A 21859-nucleotide genomic window follows, 5' to 3' on the forward strand; every position below is an offset into this window, starting at 1 on the left:
TTTTCTCCAAATTTTTGATATTTTCATAATCACAAATAATATCGATCAAACTGTACCACTGTCCTGAAGTACAGCATGAAAAAAATTCTCAGAATCACTGAGATATGTTGAAGCATTCCAGAGTTACTACCTCATAAAGTGACGTTGGTCAGATCTAAAAAATAAAGCTTGGTCATTAACGTACAAAGTTGCTCGGTCCAATGTAAAAACCCCTTGAAAGAGAACCTGTCAGTCAATTCATGCTGACCAAACCGCAGGCAGCAAGAATTGCAGCCTGGCCGCACGAAATAAGCCAGGCATAGTAACACTGGAGCGTTTCAGAGAAAATATAGTTTGATGATATGGCCAGCTCTTCCCAGGTCTCTCCCTCGTCCGTATAAATGAAGAAATGAAGAATTCTGTCAATTACATCTCGCAGAGCTAGGAAGAGCTGGACAGGGCAGAGTCTGACTAATCTCCTCTCCGACTATGCTCTTCATGCATTTTAGAGAAAAACTTACCTGGCTGAAATTTTGCAACCAGGTTTTGGATTCATGCTGTTTGCAGATTGAGCAGCATGAATAACCCAAGGAAAGGAATGACACATACAATGTTTCTAAAGGTTCTGAGAATTGCAGATTGAAAAGATAATGTAGCCATCCCTGAGCAGGTATCACTGAGCATCCAAGCATCCTAATGCTCGGATGCTCGTTTCGAGTAATGAGCATAATGGGCGTCAATGGGAAGTCTGAATATTTTTCCGGCAGACCCTACAAGGAAGTCTGGGGGGCAGTGAAAATGTTGAAATGGATGGAAAAAGTGCTGAATGGAAGGAGACGAGCATGGGGAAGACCCCTGGGAGCATCTTTGACTCCCAGATCGCTGATGAGAACAATGGTGTCAGACTTTTACTCCACTTTAAGGACTTACAATTAAATAATTCAAAATCAAAAGAAACTTGGAGGTTACAGAAAAGAAAAATGTTAAGAACTATCTTTCCTGTATAATGAGTTGTGTATATAAGGCAAAATTTAAAAAGATTTAAAAAAAATAGACGTTTAAGTTAACCAAAATTGATTTTTTTTATTAAAAAAATTGGAAATTTCAGTGTAATTTATGAATGAAGCAAAAAGTGCCAAAAATAAGGAACTCAGAGGTACTTAGATACACCTTGTATTAGACATAAAGACTGGTCTATCGCCTCAACATACATATCTAACTATCCGTGTTTTGCCCATACAAAATTTTTGTCAAAACCAGGACCCTTGTATCATCTATTGACATACCCTACATGCACTTAATAGCCCTTTGTGTCCATACACATACTTGTTGGTGACTGGTTCATGCTGCAATACATGAACACCCTATTTATTATATTGATGGCTGGACCATACAATACAAGCAATTGCTACCATCCACATTTTATATCTCCCCTATTTCCTCACAGATTGTAAGCTTGCGAGCAGGGCCCTCACTCCACCTTGGTATCTTTTGATTTATGTGATTATTGTTATTCTGTAATGTCTTTTACTGCCTGTAAAAGTCTCCTCTAAAATCTAAAGTGCTGTTAGCGCTATAGAAAGAAAATTATTATTATAATCATAAAGGAGGGCATCATACACATTCTGTTTACATTGCCATTTGTGGTACTCCTAGACTCATAAAGGCTATGCACTAAGTGCAAAGCCAGGAAAAAATTACAAGCAGGGTCATCCATACACACTTCAAGGCACCAACTGTAGTACCTCATTCAAATATTAAGAAAGTGTAGTTGGGGAACCTCTACAATCGTAAAGGCTTTGAGCACAGTGTAAAGCCTGCCACAAACTAAAATCAGGGTCATCTGGAGAGCCCCAGACGCATGGCCGCGGGGTACTCGGTACTGGGCCTCTCTGTCTCGGTCCTGGGGTTGTCACGGTGGCTAGACCCAGTCCGTGACCCTGCTAAGGGGCATCCAATGAAAGGTGTGATGCTGGTGCGTGGTGCGATGAATAACGAGGACACAGGGTTGCAGTCTCTTTACCTCTTTACTGAAGGCTTCGGGATCCGCAATCCAGAGCACTGCTAACAGGGCTGGCTGAGACCGGCCGGTCCGAAGGCACATCCAGAGTTCCCTTTGCAGGTGGAAATCAGTGTCCTTCCTACCAGCGCCTGTGTGTTGTAGTACTTCCCTGCTGAGCACCATGGGATAGTCCTCACCACTGTTGTATCTGTTTCTGATGTTCTTTCTCTCTCCGTCCCCCAGATGATATGGATACGATGCACCCGTATGACGGGGTAGCCCTGGAGCTATTTTATAGGGACCCTAGAGACGCCCCTCTCCCACCATTGCCTCCGTTGTCTTCATTAGGTGATTTAGGTGAGACAGCCAACCTATAATTAACTGCCCGGCCGTAGTTTAAAGTAATGCGTGGAGTCTCTTACTTTCTCGGCGTTCCGGCCGCCGGCTACGCGCCTCAGAAGGATGTTGCTGATCTTGAGGCACAACTCCTTCTGGTTCTATCTCCTTTGTGCTGTGATCCCGTTTCTCACTTCTCCACAATATGCTTTGCTTCGTGTCCTTTCTTAGGAGTCTGCCGCTATAAGGCACAGCTCCGTAACGATCTGTCCTTTTCTAGGCCTCTGTCAGGATCCCACCCCTGACAGATCCTCTCTCAAGCTCTTCCCAGCTACTTTCTACTAACTTCCTATCCAACCCCCAGTTTTACCCAAGTGTGAGGAGTGGCCTAGTGGATAGGGCCTTTTGCTCCCCCTGGCGGCCGGAGTGTGAAGTGTAATGTGTGTCTGTGATACCTGGTCAGGTGAACTCCGTTAGTGCCATCAGACATACCATCACTCCCCTTAGTGGCGGAGCGACAGTACTGCAAGGACCAGGACTCTGGGGCGCTGCACATCCATACACCCTTCAAGGCACCAAATGTAGTACCTCATTCAAATATTTAGAAAGTGTAGTTGTGATATTTCTACACTCACAAAGGGAAAAATTATAAGGAGGGTCACCTAGTCTTCCATAGATTCTTGAAATCAACAACTGGCAGGCCTCAATAAAATATTTTTAAAGTGTAGTTGATGTACTCCTATACTCAAAGGCTTGCACATATTGCAAAGCCAGGAAAAACTTATAAGTAGGGTCACCCAGTCATCCATAGACCCTTGAAGGCCGCAAGTGATGGGCCTCATTAAAGTATTGAAGTTTAAAAATACTTTATGTGCTGCTGTCATCTGGTGGTGTGGAAAAGTTGGGGCTAACCCAGTCTTTACATATTTATCAAAGTTACCCCATATTGGAAACTAGACCCACAAGGAACTTATCTAGATGTATTGTGAGAACTTTGAACCCCCAAGTGTTTCACTACAGTTAATAACGCAGAGCCGTGAAAATAAAAAATAATTTTTGTCCCACAAAAATGTTTTTTAGCCCCCCAAATTTTTATTTTGCCAAGGGTAACAAGAGAAATTGGACCCAAGAAGTTGTTGTCCCATTTGTCCTGAGTATGCTGATACCCCATATGTTGGGGTAAACCCCTGTTTGGGCGCACGGGAGAGCTCGGAAGGGAAGGAGCACTGTTTTACTTTTTCAACGCAGAATTGGCTGGAATTGAGATCGGACGCCTTGTCGCGTATGGAGAGCCCTGATGTGCCTAAACAGTGGAAACCCCCAATTCTAACTGAAACCCTAACATAAACACACCCCTAATCCCAACCACACCCATAACCCCAACCCTTACCACACCCCTAACTCCAACACACCCCTAACCCTAATCCCAACCATAACCCTAACCCCACCTCTAACCCTGACACACCCCTAACCCTAATCTCAACCGTAAATGTAATCCAAACCCTAACCCTAGCCCAAACCCTAACCCTAGCCCCAACCCTAACCCTAGCCCCAACCCTAACCCTAACCCCAACCCTAGCCCTAACCCTAGCCCTAACCCTAACCCTAGCCCTAACCCTAACCCTAACCATAGCCCTAATCCTAACCCTAGCCCCAACCCTAATCCTAGCCCTAGCCCTAGCCCCAACCCTAACCCTAACCCTAGCCCTAACCCTAATGGGAAAATCAAAATAAATACTTTTTTTATTTTTCCCTAACTAAGGGGGTGATTAAGGGGGTTTGATTTACTTTTATAGTGGGTTTTTTAGCGGATTTTTATGATTGGCAGCTGTCACACACTAAAAGACGCTTTTTATTGCAAAAAATATTATTTTGCGTTACCACATTTTGAGAACTATAATTTTTCTATATTTTGGTCCACAGAGTCATGTGAGGTCTTGTTTTTTGCGGGACAAGTTGACGCTTTTATTGGTAACATTTTCGGGCACGTGACATTTTTTGATCGCTTTTTATTCTGATTTATGTGAGGCAGTATGACCAAAAACCAGCTATTCATGAATTTCTTTGGGGGGGCGTTTATACCATTCCGCGTTTGTTAAAATTGATAAAGCAGTTTTATTCTTTGGGTCAGTACGATTACAGCGATACCTCATTTAGATTATTTTTTATGTTTTGGCGCTTTTATACGATAAAAACTTTTATGGAAAAAATAATTATTTTTGCATCGCTTTATTCTGAGGACTATAACTTTTTTATTTTTTCACTGATGAGGCTCTATCATGGCTCATTTTTTGCGGGACAAGATGATGTTTTTGATCGTGTGCTATTCCACTTTTTGTTCGGCGGTATGATAATAAAGGGTTGGTTTTTGCCTCGTTTTTTTAAATTTTTTTTACGGTGTTCACTGAAGGGGTTAACTAGTGGGACAGTTTTATAGGTCGGGTCGTTACGTGGCAATACTAAATATGTGTACTTTTATAGTTTGTTTTTTTATTTAGATAAAGGAATGTATTTATTGGAACAATATATATATATATATATATTTTATTTATTTAAGAATTTTTTATATTTTTTTACACATGTAAATATTTTTTTTTTTTACTTTGCCCCAGGGGGGGACATCACAGTAAAGTGACAGATCGCTGATCTGACACTTTGCTGTGCACTGTGTCAGATAAGCGATCACACAGGCACAGCAGGGAGGCTTCCCGGCGCCTGCTCTGAGCAGGCGCTTGTAAGCCACCTCCCTGCAGGACCCTGATGCAGCCCCACAGCCATTTTGGATCCGGGGCCTGCAGGGAGGAGACGCTCGGTACAAGGTGAGCACATCGCCTTGTACCGAGGGTCTCAGGGAAGCCCGCAGGGAGCCCCCTCCCTGCGCGATGCTTCCCTATGCCCCCGGAACGCTGCGATCATGTTTGATTGCAGTGTGCCGGGGGGCGGTCCGTAACTGCTCCTGCAACATAGTGCCGGATGTCAGCTGCGAGTCAGCTGACACCCGGCCGCGATCGGCCGCGCTCCTCCCGTGAGCGCGGCCGATCGCTATGACGTACTATCCCATCGGTGGGCATACAGGCCCACCCCACCTCGACGGGATAGTACGTCTAATGTCAGAAAGGGGTTAAAAAAATGTAAATGTACAGTACAGACCAAAAGTTTGGACACACCTTCTCATTTAAAGATTTTTCTGTATTTTCATGACTATGAAAATTGTACATTCACACTGAAGGCATCAATACTATGAACTAACACATGTGGAATTATATACTTAACAAAAAAGTGTGAAACAACTGAAAATATGTCTTATATTCTAGGTTCTTCAAAGTAGCCACCTTTTGCTATGATGACTGCTTTGCACACTCTTGGCATTCTCTTGATGAGCTTCAAGAGGTAGTCACCAGGAATGGTTTTCACTTCACAGGTGTGCCCGAGTAAGAAAAAATGCAGCAGCACTCACCGATCCTTGAGGCCAGTCTCACACGTCCAGATAATTCCGGTACCAGAGAAATCGGTACCGGAGTTTTCCATGTCCGTGTGCTCATGTGGCACACGTGCGGCAGCCGTGTGCCGCCTGAGGACCACACAGACCATGCAGGAGAGACAGCGCTGTCCCCTGCGTGTGGTGCTGAAGGCGGCATTCATCTCTTCTCCCCTGCAGCGCTCGCTGGAGAGAAGGGATGAAAAATCAAGTTTTTTTTTGTTAAAAATAAAGTTTGGGGTCACCTCCCGCCTCCCACCCCTCCCCACCCCCCGCGCGCCCGCCCGCAGAGAAATACTTACCCAGCTCCCGCAATGCCTCCTCTCAGCGCCGGCAGCTTGTCCTGTGTGAGCGGTCACGTGGTACCGCTCATTACAGTGATGAATATGTGGCTGAGAGGAGGCATCACGGGAGCTGGGTGAGTATTTCTCTGCTAGCGGGCGGGCGCGCGGGGGTGGGGAGGGGTGGGGTTAGGGGTGGGAGGTGACCCCAAACTTTATTTTAAACAAAAAAAAACTTGATCTTTCATCCCTTTTTTACTGCAAGCGTTGCTTTCAGCGGAGCAGGACAGAAGGGATGAATGCCGGCTTCAGCACCACACGCAAGGGACAGCGGTTAACTGTAGCGCTGTTTCTCCTGCGGCGGTACGTGCACACGGAGGAGAGTGCACACTGTTCTCCATGTGCACGTGTGCGGGACGCTTTGCGGACTGTGCCGCCGGAGACAAACGGGCATGTCTCCGTGTTTTGCACACGGACACACGGTCCGTGAAAACACGCAGGCATGTGCATAGACCCATTCATTTGAATGGGTCTACGCGTGTCAGTGTCTCCGGTACATGAGAAAACTGTCACTACTTGTACCGGAGCCACTGACGTGTGAAACCGGCCTGAAGTTGTGTGGTTCCTTTATTCAATCATGATAAAAACAATATTACCATCCACGAGTAAGAAAAAATGCAGCAGCACTCACCGATCCTTGAAGTTGTGTGGTTCCTTTATTCAATCATGATAAAAAGCCTTCACGGCTCGGGGGTGTGCAATACAAAGAAGTGTGCAGGTACCGATGACGGCCATTTCGCGCCTGTCACAGCGCTTCCAAGGGTGCGAAACGGCCGTTGTCGGTACCTGCACACTTCTTTGTTCTTACTCGTGGATGGTAATATTGTTTTTTCCATGCAAGCACCCGACATCCGAAGGCGAATTCCTGGCAAACACCAAGCATGATTGATGCCCGATATCTGGTAAAGCTGGTGGTGCTACCTTCATTTTTTTTTTTCCCACGCTCGAGTTCATATGATGACATCCAGCAGGGGGCGCATCACCGCGAATCAAGGTAACTACAGGACATTCCCCTGCACTCCATTCATTCACAACATTTTACAGACAGGAGCGGGTGCATGGCCTCATAGAACCCATTCATACAATAAAAACACAAAACGCTTTAATTGTGGATAAAAATGGCCGTGTAGTTTATTTAGGGTTACATAAATTAATTAATCACCAATAAATAAACTCCATAAATTATAAAACCAAAGTACCAAACTTTTCCAATAAACCAATCCACCCAGACATGGGTGATTTTCCCACAAGTAAACTACACGACAGTAAAATTACAAGAATTCAGGGGAGGGAGGGTGGGGTCTTCTTTATCTTCTTCCGCTGACAGAATGACCAGATACCACAAAACAGGTGTTTATATATTCAAAAAAAGAGCGGCAAAGCTGCTAACAGCCAATAGAAAACCGTTACAATAGGCACCAAACATACCAGAAAAAACTGGATAAAACCAGTGTCACACTTTCAGAGATGACTGACCTGACCTTTGTTTGACCTTTCTTCTGACAGAAAGCCATATTAAATGACAGGGTCCATGAGGCCATGAGACCCCCGCTACATTTCTTTCAGGTTTACGCGGGGGGGCTAACATGGCCTCATAGAACCCATTCATACAATAAAAACACAAAACGCTTTAATTGTGGATAAAAATGGCCGTGTAGTTTATTTAGGGTTACATAAATTAATTAATCACCAATAAATAAACTCCATAAATTATAAAACCAAAGTACCAAACTTTTCCAATAAACCAATCCACCCAGACATGGGTGATTTTCCCACAAGGCCATGACTCAGCGAGACATGGCCCCCCCCAAACCACACAGCCATTTTTCAATGATAGATTGTAAGTCCAAATTAAAAATATCAAGGCCAATATCAGATAAATGAGCCAAATCAGGCCTATAAAGGCCCGGTAAAAAAAAACCTCCAAATCCAAATGCCAGAATGAAAACCCTGAAATTAAAAGAAAAAATTTTTCCATGGATTTATTGACCCTTCTCCGGATTTTATCTAAAAAAGAAAATTGATTGTCGTGCCACAAAAGTCTGGGAATAATCTTGAAAAAACGAAGTTTGAATCAGGCTGAATTTGCTTAAGATAAATAATATCGGATCGAATGGCCGATAATAAGTCAAGAGTCCTGATTTTTCCGAGATCATTCCCAGCTACATGAAATATAATGAAATCAGGGGAAGGAAATTTAATTAGCCATTTCTTCACTTCAGCAACCAGGCAATGCCATTTCAAGCCGCGAACTCCATGCCACCAGACCTGAATATCAGAAGGATTAAAGGATAAATTTTCAGTATAAGATCGTTGGCTGGCCCTCTTCCTGGCCCAGAAGATAAAAGAATGTCCGACTATCCAAATGACTAGCGGACCTGAAAGAAAACCAACAATTAAGGCCGGCCTCACACTAGCGAGTTTTACGGACGTATGAGCGCATAAACTACGTCCGTAAAATACGCATTAAACATGGCCCAATGATTCCCTATGTCCCAGCTCCTATCTGCCGTATTTTACGGATCCGTAATATACGGTCTTGTACGGCCGTAGAAAATCGCAGCATGCTGCGTTTGTCACCGTGTTGCGCAAAAAAATCGCCAATGAAAGTCTATGGGTGCGTGAAAAATACGGATTACACACGGACCAGCAGTGTGACTTGCGAGAAATACGCCAGCCAACGCCAGGTGCAAGGAATTGAGCCAAGCTCTCAATCATGAATCCCAGACATGCTAATTAGCTGAAAACGCCACACAGACATCCCGGAAGTCTGGGGCTCGCCTCCACAGAGTTGCATGCATCATGGCCAGTCTAATTAATGTGGACATGCTCCTCATCCTGGTCCAAGAAAGGCCAGAAATATGGGACCAGCGGGATCCAAACTACTCCAACCGGGCCAGGAAAGAGGCAGCTTGGAGGGCCATCTGTGGCCTCCTATTCCCTGATTATGCCCAACGGCCACGTGCGGACCAGACAAGACTAAGTAAGTACACTCATGTATTCCCCAGATTTGACTTTACAAGATGCTTTCCCTACATGATGACTTGAAGAATCATTTTTAGATATCTGTGTCATTTATGTCCATTTTGTCAAATCCCAAAGCTGATTAACAAGGCCAAGTGTTTATGTACATAGGTAATCTTGATGTTGCGCGGATAAATATTTCTTGGTACTCATACCTCGCCCAGAGGGGTGTTGCCCCTTGTCTTTATTTGTCCTAAATTGTCACATTAGGCTAATTCTTGCAGAAGGCATTTTTATTTCACATTCACAATCCGACCTAATGTATGTTTGCAAGAACAGGGTTCTCTCCCCTCCCAGTCTGTGACTGTAAAGTTTCCAACTGTGACCGATATATAGACCACTGCATGTAACCCCTTTCACATCTGCTGCACCATGTAAATAATGGTGCAAGAAACCCCCCCCCAAAAAAACAAACAAAAAAACAAAAACAATGACAACTGTAAGAAGCTATGTTCCTACTGATCTTGCTCAATATTTTTGAACATGTAATTGCAGTGGATGATGTAATGACACGATGGCGCAGCATCCGGGACCAATACCGGCGTGAAAGACAGCAGCGGGCAAGAAGTGGGTCATCAGCCCCACTCAAGAAGCGGAAATATATCTACTATGACCGTCTTTCATTTTTGGATGTCAGTATGAATCTGAGGCAGTAAGTAATAACCTCTCCACACATTTTGATTGATAATCAATCTTATCTTGTTATTTTTACGGTTCTTACATTGCCAATTACATGTAAGGATGTGTAAATATAGTGCAAAATATAATGTAAACAAGGCTAAATTCAAAAAGGATCCTGGATGAGAGAGGACTCTGCCCGCCAAACATCACTACCTACTACAAGGGATGGATGAGAAGGTAGTAGGCGAGATTAGAAATGTTCATGCAGTGGTTTGTTAGTTGGTTTGTTACTGGATGTTCTGTGATTGTTTGAAGATGTGGGTCTTCCTGTTTTTGTTTGAGCTTGAAATGTTAGGCCACATTATGATGTGTTGTGATAGTGTTGTTAACCTTTGGTGTGATCCCACAGAAAAATCTGGTATATTCATGTGTGAATTTGAGATAAGAGTGGAGTAGATGTTGGTCTGATATGAGGTTGTGTGTATGTTTTTTGACACAATATAGCTCACAGATGTGTAATTAAACAATGGGCAAAAACTAATCCCTTTTTTTTTGGCTTTTTATTAACAGAACACAGTCTAACCTCACAGAGAGGGAGACCGGGTCGGAATCGGAGGCTCTGATCGATCCTGTAAGTGTTGATGAAGAGGTGGCAGGCCCATCTTTCCAAGCTTCAGCATCCATCCTTGAGGACCCATCAGCATCATCATCACAGCAGGCAGCAGCAAGTGAGGAAGATGCAGCAGCACCACCACCCTCAGCACCACATGATGCTGAAAGGCCTGAGGAACATGCCCAGAGCAGCAGCCCTCCACACCCACTGGTGTCATCCCCACAGGCAGCTGGGCCTTTACGGAGAGCCCGCCGAAGGAGAGAGCTGCAAGCAACAAGAAATGATGTTGACGCTGGGGTCCTCAATTATTTGGCCAGGGCAGCAACGGATGATGGAGAGGAGGCCTTTGCCCGCAGCCTTGCCCGTTACCTTAGACCCCTTCCCCGTGAGGTGAGGCTACGTGTGAGAGGGTGTATGCAAATCCTGATTGATTTAAGCACAGCTCCAAATAACCCCTATGAGGTGTTTGAATATCTTGAGCGAAGGCAGCTTTCCCAAACCAACCTCTTGCGCCTTCAATTCCCTCAACAGGAGCAAGATCAATCAGGATTTGCAGCACCTCCTCCACGTATGCCTCCACCTCAACCCCTCCCACCACCAAATATACAAAGGCCATCAGTCTACCAAATGGCAGCCTACAACCCCCAATCCCAATATGGCAACTTTTCCAGACCCAGTGATGTAGGCTGGTCCCAACCTGGGTTTGGACAACATGGCCATTTTGGGCTTGGGTATGATGCAAGCCAATATGTCCGTCAGCATGAGGCACAGAGACAATTGGCTTATGGACACCACCCAACTGGCCAATATGGACAAGGCCAGTATTCTGTGCCACAAGCCAGTGCATCCTCACAGGATGAAGTCACATTGGCCCAACAAAGGCCCCCTGACCAGGACCCAGAGCAGGCACCATCTCCCCCGCCAACTTACAGGGATTTGTAATGTATTGTTGTTTTGTGGCCTAATCTTTATATTTGTGAGCTGCCTACCATGGTTTTGTGTTATTTTTGGCACCATTTAACCTTTTCTGTTTTTTCTGGTTTTAAACTTCACCCTAAAAAAGGAAAACTAACATATGAAAAAAATATGTTAACAGGGAAACCAAAAAAGGCTGGTTCTTTAAGTAAAATGTTTTTGAAAAAGCTAAATGATGTTTTGGTCAAAATCATTATTGCATCACACACATATTCTAGAAACATAAACATAGGGTCAATAAGGAAACACAACACACACAGTACTTTTTCTGGGGCATAAAAAATTATATTTCACAAAGACATCAAGAAAATAAGAAAATTACAACTGAGAAACAGCATAATCTTGCCAGGGAGTAGAACCCTGAGGAGATACAAAATAATTTGTCAAAACATCCCTAACTTTGACTCCAGAAAGGGGACGGCGCGGAGGAGGGCCATGTGGTGTTGGCCTAATTACACTACGCAACATGTGTTCATCATTACCATCTGCAAAGCAATCATGTATGCGGGTAAAGTTGTGCAAAATGACTGATGCTTTGATAACTTCAGTGACGGTAGCCTCACTGAGCTGTATGGCAGTCTGGAGGACACGCCATTTTGCCACCAGAATACCAAATGCACACTCAACCAGTCTCCGCGCCCTAGAAAGGCGCAAATTAAATATCCTCCGACGGTGGTCCAGGTTGCGCCGGGGATAAGGCCTCATGAGGTGTCTGGTCAGTTGGAACGCCTCATCACCCACCAAAAAAAAAGGCATTGGTTCTGCAGTGGAGCCTGGGAGTGGTTGTGGTGGTGGGAGATGTAACTGGTTGTCACGTAGCCGCCGACCCATTATAGACGAATTGAATACCCTAGAGTCTCCAGTTCGGCCATAGGCCCCAATGTCTACAATTATAAACCTGTAGTTACTGTCAACTACAGCTAACAGTACTACAGAGAAAAACTGCTTATAGTTGTAGAATTGGGAGCCCGAGTTCGGCGGCTTACGTACCCGGATATGTTTCCCATCCACCGCTCCAATGCAGTTTGGGAAGTCACAATTCACCTGGAACCCATGGGCTATTTTGAGCCAATCAGCCTGTTTTGGCTCAGGCATCACAAGGTCCTTGAGTCTATCCCATATTTGCCGACATGTTAAACGCACAATGCCAGAAATGGTTGATTGGCCAATCAAAAACTCCAGGTGGAGTCCCGCAAATGACAATCCAGTGGCCAGGAATCTGAAAGAGAAACACATACCAAAAAATTACATATGGGTCAAGAGTGCACACAAAACATTTCTCATAAAAAAATCCCAAACAATGCTGGGACAAACCAAAATTACAAAGGGAGCTTAACTAAAATATTTTATGATCTTTGTCACATCTGCTTGTGACCTAATGTACACATATTCTGGGTCAAAAATAAAGGAAACCCATAAATACAACAAAAGGTATGTGAGGATGTAGAATACATACCGTAATGTAAGGAGAAGACGTTCCTCGGCGGAGATGGCTTTGCGCATCATTGTGTCCTGAAATGTTATTCCTGGGCGTAATATCTCCAACAATCTGTCAAATGTTTGGATTGTCATGCGGCAGTAGAGATAGAACTTTTCTGGATGTGCCCGCAGAGCTGTATATAGCCGATGAAAATGGCCTTTAGTGAGGCGTTGGGTCAACAGAGGATGCACCCACATTCTTCTGCTCCTCCTTCGCGGATCCACAATCACAGGGTATGGCTGGCCAAACCGACGCGACAAGACCCAGTTAAACAAAACCCGCTGTGTTGGGGTGAACTGCAGGTGGTCAGACATGGTACAAATGTTAACCCAACACTCCAACAGATGGCAAACCACAAAATGACCATATGGGAGGGAGACACCTGTTGTAGGGGCCTTAAATAGGGTTGATGATGGTAATTTAAATCAAGTTCAGCCTCAAAAACCGTTAATTGTCCATTTTGTCAAGTTGCGTGAAAAAAACGCAATACGGTGGACATACGGATTACATACGCAACATTACCTGCGCAAAATACGCCACCACACCTTGCCTACGGAGTTCGTACGGATCACCGTATTTCGAAGCTTGAGGCGTATTACGGCCGTAAAAAACGGACCGTAATTTTATACGCTGAGTGTGAGGCCGGCCTTTGGAGTTCCATCTTCCCAATTCCTTTATCCCTGAATCGGAAAGCCCGGCCCTAGAGGCCTCTGTAGCTGCTCTGATTCTAAACGAATGAGATGTGATTTTAAGGTGTTTTTTACCCAAAAAGCTTAAACATTTCTTTAGGACAAAATTAAATTGAAAGACAGTAACCGGAGAAAAATCTCTATGAATGAATAATGGGCCCTGTCCCATAGGTCTGACCTTAATCCAATTTGCCATGTTATCAACAGGGCAAATGATAGAGACATGGATCGTTAGCTGATGAAATGTCAGAAATTGCAGCACTGTGTACAGCTGATGTGACAGCTGATGTGACAGCTGATGTGACAGCTGATGTGACAGCTGATGTGACAGCCGGGGGGGGGGGGGGGGGGAATAGCTTCTCTTAAAGTTTCAGCTAACACTTTCTTTATGATGTCTTTTAAATGTGAGTGTGGAACAGACAAAGGAACATTGAAAGTCTCACCCCTCGATGAATGCTGGTCGTTTCTCTGCTCCATACAGCAGCTGGAGCTCGAGCCCTCCATGTTGGGCAAGCTCATATGGGAAGCTGCTGTAAGCGGCGTTTCTTCATCCTCTTCTGAGTGTGACGACAGGGGGTCCTTCTGAACCGGTGGTCTGGACCGCAGCTGCAGAAGCCACCGCTGTTGTAGAATCCAATGACACCGCAGCGCTTTTACGGCTGCGGTGTGTTGAAGGCATCCCGGCCACTTCAGATGAAGCGGTCGGCGCTCTGTCATGACGCTGGCAGTGGAAGTCTCGCGCTGGGCTGCGAGACTTCTGAGGAGGGCGGCGCCGTGACTTCCTTCTTCCTTCTTGGACACTGCGGCTGGAAGCAGACAGCGACTTCGGAGAGTATGGGGTCCTTTGCCTCCTGCGCCTCCCTGAAGCGGTGGGTGTCGGCAGGACCGGAGAGGCTTGACACGGCGACCAAAGGGTATCTTCTGGAGGATGAGGGACAGCATCGGCAGGCGCTAAGATAGGTTTCATAGCCAGGCACTGCCTCAGCCAGTCCGCTCCATCCTCGCCGTCGGCTCTAGTCAGGAGCTGTTGCAGGAGATTCTCCATCCTGGGGTATGTGTCTTCTTTATCTTCTTCCGCTGACAGAATGACCAGATACCACAAAACAGGTGTTTATATATTAAAAAAAAAAAGAGCGGCAAAGCTGCTAACGGCCAATAGAAAACCGTTACAATAGGCACCAAACATACCAGAAAAAACTGGATAAAACCAGTTTCACACTTTCAGAGATGACTGACCTGACCTTTGTTTGACCTTTCTTCTGACAGAAAGCCATATTAAATGACAGGGTCCATGAGGGCATGAGACCCCCCGCTATATTTCTTTCAGGTTTACGCGGGGGGGGGGGGGGGGCTAACATTAGCACAGCTCCTGGCTGTAAAATGATTTAACCCCTTCAGATGGATTTACATCGTGGGACTGATGGAACGACGGAAGGTATGGAATATTGTTGTTTGTTTTGTTTAACTTTGTTTCAGGTGACAAGGGTCTTCAGGTGGATTACCAGTATAATAAAATTTTAAAACACCCTGTGTCTTTATTTCATTAAAATACTTTTAAATAATGTGTGTGTGTTTTATTAACCATTTCGTACTATTGGATTAATAATGGATAGGTGTCTTATTGACGCCTCTCCATTATTAATCTGGCTTAATGTCACCTTACAATAGCAAGGTGACATTAACCCTTCATTACCCCATATCCCACTGCTACACGGGAATGGGAAGAGAGAGGCCAAGTGCCAGAATAGGCGCATCTTCCAGATGTGCCTTTTCTGGGGTGGCTGGGGGCAGATGTTTTTAGTCAGGGGGGGCCAATAACCATGGACCCTCTCTAGGCTATTATTATCTGTCCTCAGTCACTGGCTTTACCACTCTGGCGAAGAAAATTGCGCAGGAGCTCACGCCAATTTTTTCCACGATTTAACCCTTTATTTTACAAGCTACAGCGCCCAAATTTTGCACATACACACTACTAACATTAGTAGTGTGGAATATGCAAAAAAAAGGGGATATGAGATGGTTTACTGTATGTAAACCATGTCTCATATCCTGTCGGGTTTGTGAAGGAGAAAGAAAAAGCCGGCAATTGAATTACCGGCTTTTCTATAGAACACCGCTGCGTATTTCTCGCAAGTCACACTGCTGGTCCGTGTGTAATCCGATTTGTTCTCGGCCGAGATACGCTGACAATCGCAGCATGTGTCTCTGTAGACCCATGCGCACACCCTGCAGTGTATCTGTAGACCCATGTGCACACCCTGCAGTGTCTCTGTAGACCCATGCGCACACCCTGCAGTGTCTCTGTAGACCCATGCGCACACCCTGCAGTGTCTCTGTAGACCCATGCGCACACCCTGCAGTGTCTCTGTAGACCCATGTGCACACCCTGCAGTGTCGCTGTAGACCCATGTGCACACCCTGCAGTGTAGATGTAGACCCATGTGCACACCCTGCAGTGTAGATGTAGACCCATGTGCACACCCTGCAGTGTCTCTGTAGACCCATGTGCACACCCTGCAGTGTAGATGTAGACCCATGTGCACACCCTGCAGTGTCTGTGTAGACCCATGTGCACACCCTGCAGTGTCTCTGTAGACCCATGTGCACACCCTGCAGTGTCTCTGTAGACCCATGCGCACACCCTGCAGTGTCTCTGTAGACCCATGCGCACACCCTGCAGTGTCTCTGTAGACCCATGCGCACACCCTGCAGTGTCTCTGTAGACCCATGCGCACACCCTGCAGTGTAGATGTAGACCCATGTGCACACCCTGCAGTGTAGATGTAGACCCATGCGCACACCCTGCAGTGTAGATGTAGACCCATGCGCACACCCTGCAGTGTCTCTGTAGACCCATGTGCACACCCTGCAGTGTCTCTGTAGACCCATGTGCACACCCTGCAGTGTCTCTGTAGACCCATGCGCACACCCTGCAGTGTCTCTGTAGACCCATGCGCACACCCTGCAGTGTCTCTGTAGACCCATGCGCACACCCTGCAGTGTCTCTGTAGATCCATGCGCACACCCTGCAGTGTCTCTGTAGACCCATGCGCACACCCTGCAGTGTCTCTGTAGACCCATGTGCACACCCTGCAGTGTATCTGTAGACCCATGTGCACACCCTGCAGTGTCTCTGTAGACCCATGCGCACACCCTGCAGTGTAGATGTAGACCCATGCGCACACCCTGCAGTGTAGATGTAGACCCATGTGCACACCCTGCAGTGTAGATGTAGACCCATGCGCACACCCTGCAGTGTAGATGTAGACCCATGCGCACACCCTGCAGTGTCTCTGTAGACCCATGCGCACACCCTGCAGTGTCTCTGTAGACCCATGCGCACACCCTGCAGTGTAGATGTAGACCCATGCGCACACCCTGCAGTGTCTCTGTAGACCCATGTGCACACCCTGCAGTGTCTCTGTAGACCCATGTGCACACCCTGCAGTGTCTCTGTAGACCCATGTGCACACCCTGCAGTGTCTCTGTAGACCCATGTGCACACCCTGCAGTGTCTCTGTAGACCCATGTGCACACCCTGCAGTGTAGATGTAGACCCATGCGCACACCCTGCAGTGTAGATGTAGACCCATGCGCACACCCTGCAGTGTCTCTGTAGACCCATGCGCACACCCTGCAGTGTAGATGTAGACCCATGCGCACACCCTGCAGTGTAGATGTAGACCCATGCGCACACCCTGCAGTGTCTCTGTAGACCCATGCGCACACCCTGCAGTGTAGATGTAGACCCATGCGCACACCCTGCAGTGTAGATGTAGACCCATGCGCACACCCTGCAGTGTCTCTGTAGACCCATGCGCACACCCTGCAGTGTCTCTGTAGACCCATGCGCACACCCTGCAGTGTAGATGTAGACCCATGTGCACACCCTGCAGTGTATATGTAGACCCATGTGCACACCCTGCAGTGTATCTGTAGACCCATGTGCACACCCTGCAGTGTATATGTAGACCCATGTGCACACCCTGCAGTGTCTCTGTAGACCCATGTGCACACCCTGCAGTGTATATGTAGACCCATGTGCACACCCTGCAGTGTCTCTGTAGACCCATGTGCACACCCTGCAGTGTCTCTGTAGACCCATGTGCACACCCTGCAGTGTCTCTGTAGACCCATGCGCACACCCTGCAGTGTCTCTGTAGACCCATGCGCACACCCTGCAGTGTCTCTGTAGACCCATGCGCACACCCTGCAGTGTCTCTGTAGACCCATGCGCACACCCTGCAGTGTAGATGTAGACCCATGTGCACACCCTGCAGTGTAGATGTAGACCCATGCGCACACCCTGCAGTGTAGATGTAGACCCATGCGCACACCCTGCAGTGTCTCTGTAGACCCATGTGCACACCCTGCAGTGTCTCTGTAGACCCATGCGCACACCCTGCAGTGTCTCTGTAGACCCATGCGCACACCCTGCAGTGTCTCTGTAGACCCATGTGCACACCCTGCAGTGTCTCTGTAGACCCATGTGCACACCCTGCAGTGTCTCTGTAGACCCATGTGCACACCCTGCAGTGTAGATGTAGACCCATGCGCACACCCTGCAGTGTAGATGTAGACCCATGTGCACACCCTGCAGTGTCTCTGTAGACCCATGTGCACACCCTGCAGTGTCTCTGTAGACCCATGTGCACACCCTGCAGTGTCGCTGTAGACCCATGTGCACACCCTGCAGTGTAGATGTAGACCCATGTGCACACCCTGCAGTGTCTCTGTAGACCCATGTGCACACCCTGCAGTGTAGATGTAGACCCATGCGCACACCCTGCAGTGTAGATGTAGACCCATGTGCACACCCTGCAGTGTCTCTGTAGACCCATGTGCACACCCTGCAGTGTCTCTGTAGACCCATGTGCACACCCTGCAGTGTCTCTGTAGACCCATGTGCACACCCTGCAGTGTAGATGTAGACCCATGTGCACACCCTGCAGTGTCTCTGTAGACCCATGTGCACACCCTGCAGTGTCTCTGTAGACCCATGTGCACACCCTGCAGTGTCTCTGTAGACCCATGCGCACACCCTGCAGTGTAGATGTAGACCCATGTGCACACCCTGCAGTGTAGATGTAGACCCATGTGCACACCCTGCAGTGTAGATGTAGACCCATGCGCACACCCTGCAGTGTCTCTGTAGACCCATGTGCACACCCTGCGGTGTCTCTGTAGACCCATGTGCACACCCTGCAGTGTCTCTGTAGACCCATGTGCACACCCTGCAGTGTATCTGTAGACCCATGTGCACACCCTGCAGTGTAGATGTAGACCCATGTGCACACCCTGCGGTGTCTCTGTAGACCCATGCGCACACCCTGCAGTGTCTCTGTAGACCCATGTGCACACCCTGCAGTGTCTCTGTAGACCCATGTGCACACCCTGCAGTGTCTCTGTAGACCCATGTGCACACCCTGCAGTGTCTCTGTAGACCCATGTGCACACCCTGCAGTGTCTCTGTAGACCCATGTGCACACCCTGCAGTGTCTCTGTAGACCCATGTGCACACCCTGCAGTGTCTCTGTAGACCCATGTGCACACCCTGCAGTGTCTCTGTAGACCCATGTGCACACCCTGCAGTGTCTCTGTAGACCCATGTGCACACCCTGCAGTGTCTCTGTAGACCCATGTGCACACCCTGCAGTGTCTCTGTAGACCCATGTGCACACCCTGCAGTGTATATGTAGACCCATGTGCACACCCTGCAGTGTCTCTGTAGACCCATGTGCACACCCTGCAGTGTAGATGTAGACCCATGTGCACACCCTGCAGTGTCTCTGTAGACCCATGTGCACACCCTGCAGTGTAGATGTAGACCCATGCGCACACCCTGCAGTGTCTCTGTAGACCCATGCGCACACCCTGCAGTGTCTCTGTAGACCCATGTGCACACCCTGCAGTGTATATGTAGACCCATGTGCACACCCTGCAGTGTCTCTGTAGACCCATGCGCACACCCTGCAGTGTATATGTAGACCCATGTGCACACCCTGCAGTGTATATGTAGACCCATGTGCACACCCTGCAGTGTCTCTGTAGACCCATGCGCACACCCTGCAGTGTCTCTGTAGACCCATGTGCACACCCTGCAGTGTAGATGTAGACCCATGTGCACACCCTGCAGTGTATATGTAGACCCATGCGCACACCCTGCAGTGTAGATGTAGACCCATGTGCACACCCTGCAGTGTCTCTGTAGACCCATGCGCACACCCTGCAGTGTCTCTGTAGACCCATGCGCACACCCTGCAGTGTCTCTGTAGACCCATGTGCACACCCTGCAGTGTCTCTGTAGACCCATGCGCACACCCTGCAGTGTCTCTGTAGACCCATGCGCACACCCTGCAGTGTCTCTGTAGACCCATGTGCACACCCTGCAGTGTAGATGTAGACCCATGTGCACACCCTGCAGTGTATATGTAGACCCATGCGCACACCCTGCAGTGTAGATGTAGACCCATGTGCACACCCTGCAGTGTCTCTGTAGACCCATGCGCACACCCTGCAGTGTCTCTGTAGACCCATGCGCACACCCTGCAGTGTCTCTGTAGACCCATGTGCACACCCTGCAGTGTATATGTAGACCCATGTGCACACCCTGCAGTGTCTCTGTAGACCCATGTGCACACCCTGCAGTGTATATGTAGACCCATGTGCACACCCTGCAGTGTCTCTGTAGACCCATGTGCACACCCTGCAGTGTATATGTAGACCCATGCGCACACCCTGCAGTGTAGATGTAGACCCATGTGCACACCCTGCAGTGTCTCTGTAGACCCATGTGCACACCCTGCAGTGTCTCTGTAGACCCATGTGCACACCCTGCAGTGTCTCTGTAGACCCATGCGCACACCCTGCAGTGTCTCTGTAGACCCATGTGCACACCCTGCAGTGCATGCTTCCGATCTGTCAGACACTGTCACCCCGGCCTAGTCTATTATCCGCAGACTGAGGGTGGGATCCGCTGCTGCATCCTGCGTCCATGTTGGCTCTGGGCCGATCCGTGCGGACGGCTGGGTGCAGGAGGGGACTGCTGATGGTGCCGGAGCGCCCTGACAGAACCTCAGCACAGGTAACCACCTCCTTCCTGACAGGGGGGATCCAGAGGACCAGCAGCCTCTCTAGTCACAGGCGGCATTAACCCCTTCCCCCCGCAGCCCTGGCTCCGGGAGTGGCTGCCTGTGCTGGCTGACGGCGATCACATCACATAGAGGGACATGAGCGCTGCCTTCCATTGTGCCCGGGCGGGGACCAGTCTGTATCAATGCCCACAGCTGCCCGCTGCTCCGGCAGAGTGAAGGGGGCACATCGCCGGCAGCAGCAGCCGCACAATCTCGGTCCTGACACTCAGCTGGTGGTCATTGGGTAAGTGACAGCGCCGTGTGCCCAGTGCCCGAGGGCTGAGCCCTGCCACCTGTGCTCCTGGTGTGGCAGGGGTACAAGCATGCTGCTGTTATCTCTGAGCAGACATTGCCTGGCGTGGGCATTGCTCCTGGGGTCAGATCTCTGCCACATATAATGAAGCCATGCACAGTGTGAGCAATGACTGATAGGTATCAAGTATCACCACAGTTAGTACATGTCTGCGCCAGGCTGCGAGATCAGCCATAAATCATTGCTTATTAGTCACTGAAATACCTTATTGTCTTCATTCACATTCACATAGTTACATGTAATAATTGGGTGTTTCCTAAACTGTAAAGCGCTGCGGAATATGTTGGCGCTATATAAATAACGATTATTATTATTATTATTATTATACACATGCATTGGCACATGCCCATAAAGTGTAGGAGCTTGTTCACACGGCTTGGCGACTCTGCAGGTTTCCCACCATGATGTTCTCCATGAAGCATTCCCTGCGTATTCTAGTGCCAGCTTTGTGGATGTCCTGAGAGACTCATTTGCCCAACACTGCGGATGGAGGATATTTCCAGATATTCCCACTGCGGACCGGCTGTGGAAGGTGTACAGGGCCGGACTGGCCATAGGGCAGTTCTGGCAAATGCCAGAAGGGCCGGTGGCAGTAGTGGGCCGCTCGAGTGTGCCGCTGTCGGCACACTCCCCACGCTGTCGCGGCACACTCCCGGCCCCGCATTCAACTATACCGGCGTCATAGACGCCGGTACAGTTGAATGCAATGATGGAGGAGAGAGCGTCTGTCTGCTGACGCCCCCTCTCCCATCATTCCCCGCTCTGCCTGCCGCTGACACTGCGGGTGCGCGATGACGTCATATCATCGCGCACCTGCTGTGTGACCGGGCGCCGGGCAGACTGCATCTGCTGAGACCGGAGCCAGGAGCAGCGCG

General features: G+C 48.1%; 2 protein-coding genes across 3 annotated transcripts in view; both read left to right on the forward strand.

Moving 5' to 3' along the window:
* Nucleotides 1-9560: 9560 nt before the first annotated feature.
* LOC143793048 (uncharacterized) lies at nt 9561-11474 on the forward strand. The gene is made up of 2 exons (XM_077279635.1): nt 9561-9812; nt 10352-11474. The coding sequence occupies exons 1-2, from the start codon at nt 9610-9612 to the stop codon at nt 11334-11336; spliced, it is 1188 nt and encodes a 395-aa protein (XP_077135750.1). The 5' UTR covers nt 9561-9609; the 3' UTR covers nt 11337-11474.
* A 9032-nt stretch (nt 11475-20506) lies between these two features.
* The window catches only part of FAM149A (family with sequence similarity 149 member A), a 74635-nt gene continuing 73282 nt past the window's right edge, over nt 20507-21859 (forward strand). The window contains exon 1 of one of the 2 annotated variants that reach the window (XM_077279633.1): nt 20507-20915. In XM_077279633.1, the coding sequence (XP_077135748.1) occupies nt 20815-20915 (101 nt within the window). In that variant the 5' untranslated portion in view covers nt 20507-20814. The remainder of the gene's footprint in view (nt 20916-21859) is intronic. The other variant, XM_077279634.1, reaches the window with a different exon arrangement.

The sequence above is a fragment of the Ranitomeya variabilis genome, chromosome 1, assembly GCF_051348905.1.
Source record: "Ranitomeya variabilis isolate aRanVar5 chromosome 1, aRanVar5.hap1, whole genome shotgun sequence".
Classification (NCBI taxonomy): Eukaryota; Metazoa; Chordata; class Amphibia; order Anura; family Dendrobatidae; genus Ranitomeya; species Ranitomeya variabilis.